The 17,564-nt window shown below is 38.8% G+C and overlaps 3 protein-coding genes across 5 annotated transcripts in view; 2 read left to right on the top strand and 1 right to left on the bottom strand.

Moving 5' to 3' along the window:
• Positions 1 to 17,564, bottom strand: part of NF1 (neurofibromin 1) — a 201,571-nt gene that overhangs the window by 54,588 nt on the left and 129,419 nt on the right. The window lies entirely within an intron of this gene.
• On the top strand, positions 2,199 to 4,634 carry EVI2B (ecotropic viral integration site 2B). Its single transcript, XM_075904832.2, has 2 exons — positions 2,199 to 2,342; positions 3,650 to 4,634. The coding sequence occupies exons 1-2, from the start codon at positions 2,308 to 2,310 to the stop codon at positions 4,632 to 4,634; spliced, it is 1,020 nt and encodes a 339-aa protein (XP_075760947.2). The 5' UTR covers positions 2,199 to 2,307.
• OMG (oligodendrocyte myelin glycoprotein) lies at positions 8,366 to 11,439 on the top strand. The gene is made up of 2 exons (XM_006138595.5): positions 8,366 to 8,503; positions 9,262 to 11,439. The coding sequence occupies exons 1-2, from the start codon at positions 8,501 to 8,503 to the stop codon at positions 10,588 to 10,590; spliced, it is 1,332 nt and encodes a 443-aa protein (XP_006138657.2). The 5' UTR covers positions 8,366 to 8,500; the 3' UTR covers positions 10,591 to 11,439.

The raw sequence follows: 17,564 nt of genomic DNA, 5'->3' as shown, positions 1-17,564 counted from the left end.
GAGCTGCTCCAGCTTCTACCAGTTAATCAGAACCAGTAAACATCACCTGTTAAGGATGCTTACTGGTTAACCTTTCACCTTTCACACACCTAATTGGGACAGCACATAGATACCTCAATCAGGTTATTAAGCCACTGTAGAAACACAGCATAAGAACAGCCATACTGGGTCAGACCAACGGTCCATCTAGCTCAGTATCCAGTCTGCTGACAGTGGCCAATACCAGATGCCTCAGAGCAAGGGATGCCTACCCTAGCAAATAACTGTCCCTGCCTCTAGACAGCTTGCAATCAAAACACCTGTAAAGTCATAAAGAAGTTAGAAAAACCATGAGGATTTCTTGGATGGCATAGTGATTCAGGTACAGTACATTTTTAGACAAGAAAAATACAATAATGTACCTCTAAGCTATGTGGTTAAAACAAAACTCCGAGAAAACATGAAGTCTTGCAAAAATGATTCATGACAGAGATATTAAAAGGTACCTTGGAGGAGTTACCTAAAAAGTTTATTTTCAACAAGGGCAAATTCCCCAGTTTACTGAAAATGAACTGATACATAGGCTTGACATTTAGTCCAAGAAACAGCATGGAACCAGGTTTGTTGAACTGGGCTGACGAGTGTTTTCTGAAAACTACAGGTTGGTCTTTCCAAACTCCCCATACATATCCCATCTCCAACGGATGTCTTTTGATGCCACAAAGTGTTCATTTTTAAAGCTTGTGGAAATAAGGACATGGAACCTATTTCAGCACCAAATGGATCCTCTTTCACTCCATAAAGGAACCCTGTTTGAAGTGAATATAAATACCCTGTCACATATGATAATATTTTTATCTTGCTGCCTCTGTTCATCCAAAAGCAAAGGATAGGGGTGTGAGCCTGCAACAACAGACACTGAAGTTTTAAGCATTGGATTTGGCTGTTGCTCCTCTGGTTAGGATAGACTGTGGTGCTTCCCATGGTTTCAGGGAACCAAAAAATCTGACTGCTATTTGTTTCTGGGCACCCTTGGAGAGCAAACATCACTGTAGCATGTTGCTTTACCTCCTCTGTTCCAGCAGACCTGCAGAACTTAACTTCCTATACATGAACAATCACAATAGAGATCAAGGGCCTTAGCCAACTCCTCCTAAGGTCAGGGGGAGCCTTTTCATTTGTTTCCAAAGGCATCAGATCAGGACATCAATACTATATTATGTTACAGTTCCCCCGGAGAGCAAATATGTAGTTCGAGTCTCCTCTACCAGCTACTAGGAGAAAACATGAAGACAGAAGCCACCAAAAGTGTTCAGCTCAAGATACAGCAGAACACTTTTTACTGTGAGTCTCATTTAAGAAATGATTTTACCATATACAAGATCCTTCATATACATGTAAATGTCATATACTGCACATTTTTAACAGCCCCTTGAATTAAATTGCTATGGAACTTAAATAAGAGTACTCATCCTGCTCTGCACATAATATATATAAAGTGCAAATACTGTGGAGTAAACTTTTTTTCTATGATTTGACTATTGTATACCCAAATACTGTACTCCTTCGCACATTTGCTCCTAATCCTCTTTCTGAGAAGCACTCCAACCTCCGTTCATCTACAAGATGAATATAGTAAGTAGCTACTACTCTGCATTTTTTGCAGGATTCAAGCACCTGACATTGCTCAAATGGAACGCTGAGGATTTCAAATAGTATAACCCCTCATTTATATAGTCTCACAAAGTACAGCCCCTCATGGCAACTACAAAAGTAGCCTATTGGGAACAGAAATATTAAGAACATTTTTAATGTTTTTAGCTGCCTTTTAGTGCAATTTAGGAAATGAAAATACATAAGGGAACCATCACCATGAGATCAGCCAGCTCTCCGCGGACCACAATTTGATAACTTCTGGTCTAAATGATATTCATCTGAGCCTCTCTGAACAGTAATAATTGCTGCTCTTCACCAGAAAAATTATTGAAAATACGAATAAGATTGTGTTAGTCTCAATCCACTTTTACATAATATACAAAATTACCATTGCCCATGTTTTCTCTAGAAACAGGTAAATAAGCATTAATACTACTACGCATATCTTAAGCAAATACTGCAAACAAGAACAACATATCCCAAATTTGGTCTTCAAGTTTTGAACGTTAATTCTTAGTCATCTCTGTTGTCTTACTTCCTGCAGCAAGTGTTGATAAACTTCCTCTTTATATACAAAAAATTCAAAGTGAGAGAGTATGCCATTTTAGAGCTCTTGTGTGTTAATACCCATTCTGACTTAAGTTTTCAAACAGCAAAATGTTAACTTAGGATATGAAAGCCTGTTTACTACAAGAGACATTATACAGGTAAGGAACAATTTTCTGATAAGATTTGACTGCTTTGGCTAACTATTTATTGCTTATGACATTAGCCTGTATTTTACAACTTGATGGTATAGAATATTTTGCCATTAATTTATGACTCATGTACAGTATTCTGTTTTAGGAAATGGTTTAGTGTTCTGAAGACATTTCTCTACTGTTTAAATACTGCTATTAGATGCAATCATTCTCAAAACAAATTCAAAGGCTAATCAACAGTTCACATTTTTAGATAACCTAGAATTTCTCCACGAACTTTTATGTTAATGTTTGAATATTAATTCAGAAACGTGACATGTTCTACAAGTTTTAACTTACTGTCTAGATATGTTTATATTCTGGTTAACACTCAAATATGTATAATTGTAAATTAAAACATCTGAGCTTTTATTAATATGCACAGTGAACAGAGTTCTCAACATTACATTTAATTGGTAAACTATCCCTTTGTGCAATTTAAATATGGAAGGAACAAAAAAGCAGCAGCATGTATTAGGCATACTGAATGCTTGCTTTATTAATCTTATCATTTATACTGATGCTTCTGATACTTGAAGTTTAAACAGTAATAGCAAAAAACCATCCACTTCATTACTGCAAGTGACTTTACATTAACATTTTATTTCTCAATCCACAACTATTATGTATTCATGATTTCATTTAGATCTACTGTTGACCTACTGTTGAAATTCTAGTTCCATGCCAGTAACCGCAGCAGAAAATTTTCAAGTGGTATGCTCCAAGTATTAATTTTCAAAGAGCACTGAGTGCAAAATAAAGGTTAAAAAGTATTGAAAAAAAAGTACATGACATTTTGGGACACTACTTGTAACTAATAAATGTTAAACTATGCAAAAACACTGTTAATATGAGCTATTTGCATTTGATTTCCTGTTTACAAGCGAAGACCTGAACTTTACAAAGTAATCTGACAATCCATACAGGTCATTATTTTTATTTCTTTTCTACAGCTTTCTCTTCTATGTTCTTTCCCAGTTGCCAAAAAAGGACATTTTGGCTCTTCTCTTTTTCAATAAAACCACACAAGAGGAAATTTAGGATCTGATATTGGAAGTCACCTCCCACTCAAGTCAGATGCAAACATGATACTTAGTTCAACAAAAGCAGTGTTTTAAAAGAACAGTAGCTCTTCCATTTACATAGTGACATCAATCTTACTGTTGATAGTCAAAAGCAAATTAATGAAGATAACAAGATTTTAATTTTAAAACAAATCTAGATTAGAATTCTGAATTTAGATCTAACTGTATTGTATTCTCTCTTTACCTTAGAAGACAGTATAAAACACTGCATGTGGTCAGCAGAAAGAAAATGGACACCATATATATATTCCTGATTTTCTTTTACGGACAATTGTGGAGATCAGTTTCTATGGAGACACAGATGCCTCCAAAAATCCTATCATCAACTATTTTTCTGAAACAATCAAGAAATAGATCTATCCGTCTTGGGGAAGAGAAGGGAAATCCAGCTCCCAAGTTTCTGTACCAATCAAATGAACTTGGCAACTCATACAAAACTGCAAAAAAGGCTTCAGCAGCTACCATGACAACTCATGCCACTGCAGCAGAAGAAAGTGCACACAGTGATGGGAGCTGGATAGCTGCGATGTTAATTGGCATAATTTTGACTAGTATGATAATAGTTAGCATTATAATTCTGTTGTGGAAATGCTCAAAAAACCCAGCTGTAGTTGATCCAAATTGGGCAGGTCGCTCTCCATTTGCAGATGGAGACATGCCTGAAGTCACTGAGGGGGGAATTAAAGACATGGAGCAGACCACAAAGCGTGCATCAGTTCTCTCTATCTTGCCATGGAAATTTAACCGAAGCTCGCTCTTACGGGATAATGTTGAAGGCTCTAAATTCAAAGAAAGGCCTGAGACATCCCCCAGCTGCAACACAAAAGAGGAGGGCAGCCAATCTACCCCTAAGCTAAAGGGAGGCTCTGCCCCATTTGCTGCCAACATTTTGGTTTCATCTTCAATTACCACCAATGTGACCCCACCTGCTGTTTCAGATGGACCAAGTAATGTATGCAATCCTCCACTCAACCCAATTCTACCTCCACCTGAATCATCTGATCTGCCACCTCCACCTGACTGGCTTAACGAAGTCCAAGAAAATCAATGTCCTGAAATCAGTGAATCCCCTGAATTTAAATCAGATGCACAGAGCCAGTTTCCTCTCCCTCCTGACTTAACTAATCAAGATGTAAATTTACCATTGCCACTGCCACCAACATTGCCTCAATAATTGAAGGAACCTGCTTTGCAACATACTTCACACTTTTCAAAGCAAATGGCTATGTGAGAAGTGGAGATGGATTAAAAACTGTATGAAGTTACAGCTTTTAATAAATATTAGCATTTTATAAATGGAAATAGCCCTACTATCTGCTTGAGACTATTCACTTCTGTGCAAGATATGGATGGTAGATAAAGACAAAATGGGAACTAAGTGCATAAATTGGAGAGCTGGTATTTACAGATTTTAATAGCTACAGAAAAGTTACTTATATACAGTTTTCAAAATGCAACAAATCCAGTTTTATAGAAAGACAAGTTTTACATTTTGTGTTTGCTTTTCTAAAGCTGTATAACTTTGAAGTAACCACCACTTTAGCAACAAACTTCATATTTACTTAATTTTAATAAAATGTTTGAATACAAAAGTGTCTTGGTGACTTGTACAGAAAATAAAATTCACTAAATTTTTACTTTGTTAAACACAAAACGTCTAATTAAAAGCAAAATGTTAGTGCCTTAACACACTTACCTATTATATATTTTTTCCATATAAATTTAGGTCTATTTAGTGCATATTATGTGGCACTTCTCTAGCTCACATGAAATCTCAAAGCACTTTCACAACTAGCCCTCATGACATCCACCCAGTTCATTTCAGGTGCATTACAAACTTTACCACCTGTAAAAAAAGTTAACCCTGGAAAAACTATTAATAGTAAAACACTGAGACCCTATCAATGCTAATCTTAGATCCAATGCTCTGGACAAAAGAAAGAAAGAATCTAGGGGTTGTCTTTGTCTCACCCATTTGCAAGAAAATCTACTGGTATACATTCAATTTTTTGCTAGAACAGTAAAAAAAGGTTAACTTTGACTAACCACTATCTTCACTAAGAAGGAACTTTATATTTGTAGCTTAACAGAAGAGAAAGTTAGGTGATTGCAGGTTTCCTAAAAAAAAGTTCAGCCAATGCTAAATACTTATCACTGGTGCAAGGGCCTACTGCAGCATATATGCTCATTAAGACATTTTATAAATTTTAGGCCAGAGAAAATTGATTTAAGCCCTATTCAACATTCAGAGATCAAGACATACAATGAAAATCTACTCCTTTATCCACTGCAAGGAGAATAAAGGTCTGGAAAAGTGGTTATATGATGGAACGTTTAATTGGAAGATAAAGTGCATCAAGATAATTATGAGCAATGTGAAATATGGTACAAAGAAGGGGAAGAAGAGAATAAGGAAGTTTATTACGGGTACATAAGAACAAACAGAAAGAATCAGGCTTGAGATGGATTTTGAACTCAAAGCCACAAAAGCCACTGAGCACAACTTCCCAAAGGTGTAGGGTCAAAGTGTAATATTACTAAAGAGAACAAAATCCTACAATTTTAGCTGGAGTAAAACTCCATTTGACATGTAAAGATTGCAGAATTGGGCCCAGATTTTGCAAAATAGTGAAAAGCTCTGAGCACAATACAATTTTTTTAGCTGTAAAATGCAAGTCTTAACGAAAAGGATATCATTTACCTTAGCAAAAGTTAAATTAATACAATATGCCATGAGCCTCAGAGTTAAATACTGTATTGTATATTTGGAAAAGGATATTGATTGACAAATACACTTACAATGCTGAAGCCGTCAAATGCAGTAACAGCTTCTGCAAAGATGAATCTTTGTGGAATTTGTAATGGGTCTCATTCAACAAAATTCTCCTGAATGCTTTATAGTAAAAAATATATGCAACTGGATATAACTTATTTATATGAACGCAGATTTGGAGACCAGCATCTTAAAAATGGATTACAAATATAAAGAATGTGAACCAAGAAACTAACTGAAATCCTGACAAGACTTAATATTGAGTTACCATGAAAATCCATATTTAAGATTAATCAAAAAGACTCAAAATACAAACAGCCTGTATTAGAAAAATCCTTTTTATGGAAAATTGTAAGATTCTAGGAAGAAACTATAAAAGCATATGAATAAAATCTGTTTAGGTTTGAAAAAAATAAGTCAAAGAAGGATGTCTGTATTAATAACTCTACTCTGAAAACGGGGCTCCTGTAAAATATGGTGCTTTGATATTCTAAGCTTATTGTCCCATCATAAAAAATATCTAATTCAGTTTACAAGTAAAGAAGGTTTTCTAATTGTGAGCTGTGAAAAGTGAAGCTAAAAATTAATTCAACTGTAGTCTTTCTGGCTCATGGATCAATACTGGCAATAATGATTCTGCCTTCAGTTTCATCTGAGTACAGGATAAATCCTCAAATCTGGGACTCTTGTTCAACATCATCAGACCACAGATATTGCAGGACCAGAGAGCTCCAGCTCTCCAGGATCAGAAGTGCATGCTGAGCTGGCAGTGGGGAGCGCAGCCCCACGAGGGCAGATGTGGTCAGGAGTACAGTCCTGGTTGGGGCTGGCATTGGGGAGCACAGCCATGGCTGGGCTGGAGGCAGCGGGGCTGGCAGCAGGGAGTATAGCCTGAAATGGCACAGTGCAGGGGCTCAGCATGCCCGGAAGTGGGGGGCAGTTCCATCCAGGGCTGGTGCAGTGGGGGGGGCACAGCTCCAACTGGGGCTGGTGGCAGCGTGGCCAGAGGCAGGGAACAGAGTCCAGTGGGCCAGGGCTGGTACTTGGGAGCAGGGCCTACAGCCAGGAGGGGAGCCTTGACCTCCCCTGGTCCAGCAAACTCCGAGGTTCGGGATCACTCAGATTTTGCCAGACAAGGGAGATCCCACCTGTAAACCTTTTAGCAATAATAGGATAGCAGATCATGGCCCTGTATTTGAATCTTAACTATTTTAATGAGGATATATGATCTGGAACAGAATTTAGCATACTGTATATTTCGTTTCATAAGGATAAGCTGCTAGATGCTGAAGCCAGCTGTCCTTAACATGTCAGCAAAGGAGGAAACAGTTTATAATTCTAAAATTGCTTTTTGGAGAAGGGAGTATGCATTTGTATGTGTTGCACAGAGCATATTGTTAAGCACATAAAAATAGATAAAAGACTGAATTTTTTTAAAATTGTCATTGACAATTAAAACATTACGTTCTATATCTACATTTTGTTCAATGATAGAGAAAAAGCTAAGATAAAAATAGCTACAGAAGGAGACAATGAGCAGAAGCTTTATAAAAATAAAGGATTTTAAGTGTGTATGTGTCTGTGTGTATAAATTAAAAACTAATAGCATAGAGCTACAGATTGTTATACCGACTGAGACTGAAGATAGTTTTAAAAATCTCACTATAATGTAGCTGATAGGATATACAGACAATTTCAGCTCAAAGGAAAAAAATTAAATTTTGTATATACTTCCAGTTGCGAAGTATTATGAAAGAACTTGGCTGTATAGTTTAAGACGGCTGAGACACAGGAAGCCAGAGTTAAATTGTAAATACATTTTAGAAACATGGTGATTAAAATGAAGGCAGCAGCAGATATGAATAGCATTGTAAATAGGTTCTTTTTGGTGGAACTGACAATTGAGCAAAGCTGAGCTATAGAAATTCTACTGGATGTTACTTGTGTAGTCAAACTTACAGATTTCATTTTGATGGAGCCACATCTTGAAAATCATGCATATGGAGAAGTTTAGTAACTCAATTAAAAATCTATTTTTTTGAGCATGCACCCCTTGCAATAAATTTGAGTCAGCACCAACAACAGCTCTGCAGTCCTCCAATCTAGTGCTGATCAGGTGGTTGCAGAGCCCTGGCTAGCAGCAATATGATGCAGCTGAAGAGGAAAGCACAATCCACAGAGAAGAACTGTAGCTACTCTCTAGAACAAGGCGACCTTTAAGCATAAATCTTTCAGAGAAATGATGCACTGATACTGCAGAAAGAACTATGGTAAGTGTGGGATTTTGTTTGTTTTTAATTATAAAAACCTACTACAAAATCAGAGATTTGGAAATAAGACTGAAATTAGTAGTCTATTACAGTTGCATGCACCTGAAATATGCTGCAGTGACAGATTTCATTCCAATGTTAATTTAGGTTTCAAATATATGTGTTGGCTAGCTTTAGAGAATGGGAGTAATGTTGAATTAAAGAAAGAATATTACTAACGTTTGTTTTGGAAAAGGGATGTGGAATCTGCAATTCAGTTTTCAAACCAAGTTTGTATCAAATTATCAAGGAACAATTCAACAAATCTTATTAAAACAAATATAACATGCATGAGAGTGTAGGATTGCTATGTTACTGCAGAGATTTTTAAGGCAGATTCATTTGACAGCCATTTTTTCATTCATCTGTGTAAAAGAACATATTATTCCAAAGATAATATAGGCTTGAAATTACTAAAAAAAAAAAACAAAGCAGACATTGTATAACATTTGGAATAAACTTGCATTTTAGGAAGAAAGCCCTCAATTGATCTCAATGGGCAAAGAGAGATGAAAAAAATGAGTCTTTCTGCCAGACACATGCCAGTAAATGGAGGGATGTTTTGTAAACAATTATAAAAAGGAATATATTACAAAGGGTTTGTTTAGATTTTTTTTTAAATCCAATTTCTCCAACAAGTCATCAGTGCAAAGATAATTCTTACAAATACATTAAATAACTATTTTATAAGGCTGTCACTTTGGTATATTTAATTGCAGGCAACAATGGAATACCAGATCTTGAAGAGACATCCTTATCTACTGATCCTTCTGATTTTTATTCCCACTGCGGGGTGCATTTGTCCGTCTCAGTGTACGTGCTCAGGAAACAACAGAAATGTGGACTGTTCTGGCAGAAACTTGACTACACTGCCACATGAACTTCAAGACAACATTACATATTTAAATCTGTCATTTAATCACTTTGTTGATCTTGATCATCAGCTGACCCGGTTCACCAATCTGAGGACCCTTGATATTTCAAATAACTGGCTCAAGAACATTCCTGCTCATCTACCCAAGTCACTATGGGAAATATACGCCATGGGTAACAATATTAAAGTTCTTCAAAAGCTTGACACAGCTTACCAGTGGAATCTTAAAGTGCTTGATGTTTCCAGGAATATGGTGGAAAGAGCAGTCCTTATCAACAATACATTGAGTAATCTCAAATTTCTCAATCTCAGTAGCAACAAACTTTGGACAGTCCCAACCAACATGCCCTACAACATAGAGACAGTGGATCTATCGAACAACTTCTTAACGCAAATACTTCCAGGTACACTGGTGAGGCTGCTACACCTTACAAATATTTATCTGCACAACAACAAGTTCACATATATTCCGGACAAAGCTTTTGACCAGCTCTTTCAATTACAAGTCATAACACTTTATAACAACCCATGGTCATGCAATGATCAGCAAAATATTCTTTACTTGCTGAAGTGGGTGAACGAAACAGCTGTTAGCGTGATAGGGTCTCCATGCCCCAATCAGGCTATGTCTTGGACTAATGCCACACCACTTTTGACTGCTCCCACAATTACAGACACTAACCTCAAGGGTAAAGGAATAAAGGCAGCAGACACGATTGGCTTTCCAATGGCAACTAAACCAATTCAAGTGACAAAAATACGTGGACAATTTCGAGCAAATGAAGTTACATTAAGTGCTACCTTAGGCCAAACTGTTGTATTTACAAGCACAGATAGACCAATAGTCCTCTATCCAGAAGATCCGACTATTCAAAAAATGAGTTCTCATGAAGCAGCAGCCACACACACTATCTACATTAAAGATTCAACTGATATGAACTCAAGCATGATGAGTTCAACAGGATCATCCACTACTCCCATGACGCTAAGTATTACCAGCAGAATGCTAACAAACTACTCTAAAATGCCTCAACAAAGCACAACTGTTACCTTAAAGAAAGAGGAGTCCACTACAGATGGTTCTAATACTCATGTACCCTCCAAAGCAAGCATTTGTGAGGTATATTCATTCTATGTTGTAATGCTTAATGCAGTGGCAATTCTGATTGGCTAAGGGCTTGCATTATTCTGAAAATTAACATGTTTACTCCAATGATAAACAGTTGGAGCAAAACCACTCAAGTCTGAGTGTGAATCAAACACAAGAAACTAAGTTTTGAAATTCTGACGCTGCTCTAAAGGAAGTAACCATTCTAAAACAAAACTGCACAATTAATGTCTTGATACTAAGCTGCTACTTATTTTAATGTTTTATTGAATAAAACTAACCTATCAAATGCTTGGTTTTTATGAAATGTGCTTATTTTGTATTTAAATTTTTAATTTTCCTTGCACAAAAATGAAACATTGGAATTTTATGTACTGGTTTTATGTATGTTTTTGTCATTAAACATCCAGAAAAAATTAAAAGCCTGTAACATAGCTACTTTTTCTTGCTTGATTTGCTAATGAGCAATTCTTGATCCCTTGTAAGTTAATGACATGCAAAAAGAGGTAGGGGAGAGGAATAAAGTAAACTAAACTTGTTTCGATAATCAAAAGCTGTTTTCTGTGGAAATGTGAAATAAGCATAGATATACATGCATGCCAACCATAAGTATGTAGCACTTTAATATGAATGAAGAGCCACAGTTTTAAATTCAGGAATTAAAAATAAGAGATTATTGTGGTATCTACTGGACTGGGAAAAAACAAAGGAGGCAGCATGGTCTTGTTTTTCGAAAGGAGAAATGAACATCAAAGGAATAGTTTCTCTTCCTGGCTCTCCCACTGAAAGACCCTCACTTCTTTGTGACTCCAATTCCCCAGACTGTAACAAGAGGATGATATTATACTAACAATGAATAAAACAGTGATTGCTAAATGAAATTCTTTTAAGTTTATTTCAAGCCCTTGTAACAAACTAAAGCAACTTGTTCCATTATACTTAAAAGGAAAATCATTATGTGACTGGGTTACGATGTACTTTGAGGGGTCTCACACTTCAGAGGGATGCAGGGCCTAGGTGGTGCAAGGCTCAGCAGCAGAGCAACACTGGCTCCTCTCCCAGTGTGCTTGGGAGAGGCAGGATAGTGGTGGAGTCTTGGGGGAGGAGCAGAATGAGCGTGTAACAGGAGAAGTGAAGTGGGAGCAGGGTCTGGAGTGGAGAGATAACACCCTTTCCTGCCAGGCTCTGCACCCACTTAAAGACGGCCTTGTCTGTAACAACACGAAATACAGATAAAAAGCTGTTTGTTTTTTTTCAACTGAAATTATAATTAAGGCTACAACTTTTCCATGGAGGTCATCGCCATGAACCCCAGCCCAGTGACCAGGAGTTGCGGGGTTCCCTCACTGCCCAGTGGGATCTTTCGCAGCTTCTGCCTGCCAGAGATCCAAGCCAGGAACAGGCCACCGGATTCGGCACATTTTTCTTTATTGCCTAGGACCTGTCCTTTCCTTTTACTAAAAATAACCATGACAAAATAGGGAGCTCAGCTGCAGGATACTTGCACCACTTGCAGAGGCTTCTCAGCCACCCCACTGCTTTAAAGGCCCCATCCTTCCCTTACAACTATCACTCAATTATTACAAGCCTTTGTCAACATTTGCCCACCCATTTCAGGCAGTTGCTTAATTTCCAGCGTGCCACAGGACCCAGCAAAAACCCGGGGCCCCTACTAGAGTATAAGTCCAGCATGCTACACTCCCTCCTGGCTGCTAGGTGTGGGATATGGAACATTTACAACCATCCCTTTAGCTATTGGAAAGAGGCAACAGAGAGGAGCACTGTGGGTATCCAGTGGGAAACTAGAGCCAAGCATTTGGGGATAGCCATTAGCTGGGATGGACTTTCAGAAGTGCTGTGAGGCATATCCCAGCTCCTTGAATTGACCACACCATTGGAGATCACTGCTGCAGTGCCTTTGTTAGAAAGGCTGCTCGGAGAACTCCTCCTCAGGACTGAAGCACAGCATCAATGTGGGGCATGCTCCCTGCCTTATTCTCCTTTGAAGGAAAGAGGCTAGCAAGAGGCGGCACGCTGTCTACTGTGAGTGTGCCTGCTCCATACCAGGTGCCAAGCAACAGAGAAAGCAAAATTTTCATCAATAGCCATCTCTGCCTAGGAGCTGCCCCTATAGTTAAATTCTAAAACTAATTCTACAGCCATTGGAATCTTAATTCACAAGACTTCTATGTAAACAATATTTCTATGGCCCTCCTTCCCCCAAAAAAACCCTCAAAAACACCACCAGTCAAAAAGGGACAAATGAGCAAATTGCTTATATTTCACTTCTAATGGCAAAACGTACATTCAGCTAAGCAGAGGTACCCGGCATTGTTCTGGTCTTTATCTCAAATAATATTTTTTTAAATAAATGAAAAATGTACATGCTTTATTTAAATTATTGCGATTTTCAAAAATGAAGGAAAAAAGAAGCATGTATTAATACAAGAATGAAAGCGATTCAAACAGACAGAGCTTGTTGGTAGACAATATTTGCTGTTTTCCTGTCTCTTGCTAGAATAAACAGATTTTTTGCACTTCTGGGTGAGCAGGAGTCAAGGCAGGGTTGTGGGGGTGATGAAATCAGGGAAGGGAGTAGTGGACTCAAGGCAGTGGTAGACTGTGGAGGAGTTGGGACAGTGGTTGCTTGGCTCACTGCAGGGGGTGGAGGAGTCAGGACAAGAAGGTGAGAGGTGCCTGGCAGGGGATGCAGAAGTCATGGCAGGGGCCTGGGAGGTGTGGGAGGACTTAGGGGGCAGAGGGTGCAAATAGCTACTCCCCTTGTAGGTGTTCACATAACAGTGCTGGGAGAGAAATGCATGACCACGCGGATGTGACCACTCCACTGCGTTAAAGCCCTGCTGCAGCTGTGTTTTAACTTTACAAGTGTAGAGAAAGCCTGGGACAAGACAAGAAAATTTACAAAAGAATCAGGAAGACTATATGGAGATTTTATGTAAACTGAACATAATTATTCAAGTTGAAATGTAAACAATCCTCTCTCAAGAGCTTACCAGGTAGATTTAATGACTGGATAAAAGCAGACCAACAGAAACATTTCAAAAGGCAAAGCCTACCTTTCCTATCTGCCATTGAATCTGATCAGATTTATCCACTAGTGTCAATAGAATGATCAAAAGTGCCTTAAGTCCACTAGCATATCATCAGAAATATTCCACGCCACTGGCCAGGACATCTAATAGATGGCACTGTCAGCAGCACATTGCAATTAGCTTAATACTGAAGGAAAAAATGACCCCAATCACCCTCCACTTCCTGAATTGCGCATTTATTGGCAATCTCACTTTCACATATACCGTTCGAAACCTGCTTAGCTTGTGAGATATGATAGTGGTCACTAGAACAAGGCGGTAAAACTGGACACACCTTGGGTACAATCAGAAGCATTCACCTATGCCAAACTCATTCTTGCTGCATAATTCTTTTAATCATGGAAAAACTTAACACGATGAATAGTCTAGCAGAACCTTAAAGACTAACAAAACATGTAGATGGTATCATGAGCTTTCATGGGCAGAAAGCACTTCTTCAGATGACTGGAGTATTAACAGTCCAGATGCAAAAATAAATAAGGGAAGGTGGCCGGGGAGCGGAGAGTGCGGAGGAATGTAATCATGTCAAGTTTAGTTGGGTGTGACAGAATCAATCATGGAAGCTACTCTGAAATGCTCTTAACGTGTGCAAAAAACACTTACTTCAAGTTCAGTAACTGCTAAAGTCAGTCTAGAAAAAAATATTTTTGTCCAGCAAGTCCAGGACAACCTAAAACTCTGGTTAGGGCAGGTATTTACTGTATGCAAAATGAACTGGAACCTGGTCAGCATGTCTGGCATGAGGCTGGAGATGGAAACTGGCTGCCTATGTTTTTGTCAGGCATTTTGTGGTTTCCTCTTCATGCAGAAGGAACGGGATTGAAGAAGGTGAGGAGGCAAGAGTATTAGCAAGTAATCATAGCTAAGAGATCATCTGAAGCAATCATGGATATGTGGCAATAGAGAATCAAACCACAGGTGGAATGTGAATAGTATGTGGCCCCCTTCTTTAAAAAAACAAAAACAAAAAAACACACACCACCCAAATCTTTGGGCCTGCTCTCTTTTTTAAACCTATTTACACAAGGGATAACCTAAAGGTCATCTGGCCAATAGTCAGCTTGCAGTAAAGCAGGCTGAAATCATAAGGCTCTGCCTGCATTGTTGCTGGGCAACGAGAATTCATAATGGGTAACACATTTGCCTACCTACCTACTCACTGCTCCAAAAGCAAGTCATTTGCATTCAAGATAGATGTGATGAAAATAAAGACATAAATTAACATGAATGCAAATAATACACAGGGTTACCAGGCACATGGCTCTAGCTTCACATTTTGTTCGGTACTGAATTCACTTTAATTCTCTTTCTTGATTTCAAATGCATGTCTGTGATATTTTTTTAATAAAAAGAAAGCACTTGTTGCCATGGTTGCACACAAACATCACAATGATCTAATAAAAGAGTTTCAGTTTGACTCTTCTGGGTGTGGATGCATTTGAATCAGTTTTTGCTTTTTTAAACTCGTAAAATCATTTCACCCAAATAGCCCCTAAGAAAATATTCATCATCAGGTGTAAGATTTGAAATATACTTAAGCTCCCTAGGTTCATACAGTATTTTAATTAGTTTCTTCTTGCATATACTAGCAATTTTGGATTTCACTTAACTTCATTTCTGTAGCTAAAAACAATATTAGTTTGTGCATATTAATTGCTCATGTTAGCAGCAACCGTTCTCAGCAGTTATAGCTTGCAACTGTAGAAGTTAGTATTTTTAGGGTAAAAATAAGCAACCATCATAGACAAAGTAGTAAAAATGTTAGACAATATTTAGGAGACTAAATTCTACTGAAGGATAAACTACTGCGTCAATTTTGAAAATGCCGCTTTGGAAAATTTTACCCCAAATTAATGACAAATCAATACGGTCTCAGACACTTAAGACAAAACAAAGCAAAAAAAAAAATCTTCAAAAATCCATCTCCACTGCGTAGGTGTGTCAAGCATGTGGGCTGTGAGCAGAGTTTGGACTGCACAATTTTTGGAATCTAACATTGAATTTTAAAAGCTTCTAGCTGCAGAGATAATTTTCATCTTGCACAGACTAACACAGTATAATCAATGATTGCAGCCTGAGTCCAGGGACTGCCTGACTCATAGGATATGAACTCCCATGTCCCCAATTCATCTGTGTAATGTCAGATTTCAAGAGTAATGTTAACACTTCAGAGACAATTAATACAGTAGACTGCCGATAATCCGGAACCTATGGGACCTAGGTGATGCCGGATTATCAGATATGCCAGAGTATCAGGAGGTACTATAAACTGGTTATGTATATATTGTATACAGTATATACTGTATATAAAGTGTTCTTAACTCTTTTTATTGTACATACTGTACACAGTATACTGTAATGTTTTAGGTTTTTTTAGCCCTTTTTTACCCTTTTTGCTCAGTTCAGCTGATGCCTGTTACCTTGTGACTCATTTTTTGCCAAAGCTCACTCACTAGGCTCTTGCCATTTTGATGCTGGACTATCAGGAGTGCCAGACTATTGGATGCCGGACTATTGGAGTTTTACTGTAGTTTAATCACTGATCATGTTTAATATATACAACAAGAGTAGAGGGGAATGAAGCATAGTGGGTTGGGAAGCTGGAACTGCCCAAAGGGGAAAATGTTCAGAAAAGGACAGCTGGGAGAGACAGAAAGAAGGATGGGGAAGGGGAAGACAGGAAGAGTCAAGTCTAAATGCGAAGCAGATTCTCTCAGTTAGTGATGCATGCATCAAGACAATGAACCAATTAGCAACACATTTACTATGTACAGCTCATGTTCTCCATTCAACTTCCATGCAAATGTGCAGTGTGGGGAGTACGTCTTTCTGAATTTATACCACACCCCCCAATTATACACAGAATTTGGCCATCTCTTCTCAGTGAGTGTGATCACCTTTCAGGGGGAGCGGGGAAATACTTAGGCTAACATAAATGCCTTTGTATCATGAGACAGGGCTTAGTTAAGGAGAAGAGAGTTACTCACCTCGTGCAGTAACGAGTGTTCTTCGAGAGGTGTCCCCCCGTGGGTGCTCTACGCTAGGTGAAGGGTCACCCTGACCCACAGATCGGAACTTTGTACAGCAGTTTCCCCCGTTGAGCCATGCATGCCCAGGAGGCGTCTCGAGCCCTTCCCACCTCCTGAGGAGCACGGCTCAACCCCCTCCCTTTCAGTTCCTCGTCTCCGCCTGAGTAATTTCAACTCCGAGCAGAGGGGAAGTAAGGAGGGTCGTAGCGCACCCACGGGGACACACATCTCGAAGAACACTCGTTACTGCACAAGGTAACTCCCTTTTCTTCTTCAAGTAGCGTCCCCATGGGTGCTCCACAGCAGTATTCAATTTATGGATAGAGGGAGCTGGAGTCAGTGTTTGGCAGTGGTGAAGAGCACTGCTGTGGCAACTCCTGAGTCACTCTTCAGTTGTGGAAGAACAGCGTAATGTTTAGCAAAGGTATGATCTGAAGACCATGTTGCTGCCCGGTAAATGTCTCTTAAGGGGACATTGCCCAGAAAGGCTGTAGAAGCAGCCGTGGCTCGAGTGGAATGCGCTCGTGGTGGGCGCTGTAGCGGTCTATTGCCCAGAGAGTGGCACTTAATTATGCATGTCGATATCCACTTTGAGATTCGTTGCGATGATATTGGTGTCCCTTTGGATCGTTCAGCAATGGAGATAAAAAGTCTTTCAGATTTACGAAATGGTTTTGTTATTTCTTGGAAGAAGGCCAGAGCCCTCCGGATGTCCAGAGTGTGCAGGCTGGCGTCTGTCTGCGAAGAACGCGGTTTTGGGAAAAAGGTAGGTAATACGATCGGTTCGTTGAGATGGAATTCTGTACAGACCTTCGGCAAAAACGTGGGGTCTAAGTATGACCCTATCCTTTGTGAAAACTGTATAAGGAGGTTCTGACATTAATGCTCCGAGTTCGCT

Source organism: Pelodiscus sinensis, chromosome 21 (genome assembly GCF_052426305.1).
Source record: "Pelodiscus sinensis isolate ZL-2025 chromosome 21, ASM5242630v1, whole genome shotgun sequence".
Lineage (NCBI taxonomy): Eukaryota > Metazoa > Chordata > Testudines > Trionychidae > Pelodiscus > Pelodiscus sinensis.
Note: the sequence above shows the minus strand (reverse complement) of the source record. Positions and strands in the feature narration are given on the sequence as shown.

Bases quoted from the DNA above. Each gene is read 5' to 3' on its own strand.
- EVI2B (XM_075904832.2), top strand. From the start codon at position 2,308: ATGAAAGCCTGTTTACTACAAGAGACATTATACAG. The intron at 2,343-3,649 runs GTAAGGAACAAT...TCTTTACCTTAG, and splicing joins CTACAAGAGACATTATACAG to AAGACAGTATAAAACACTGC.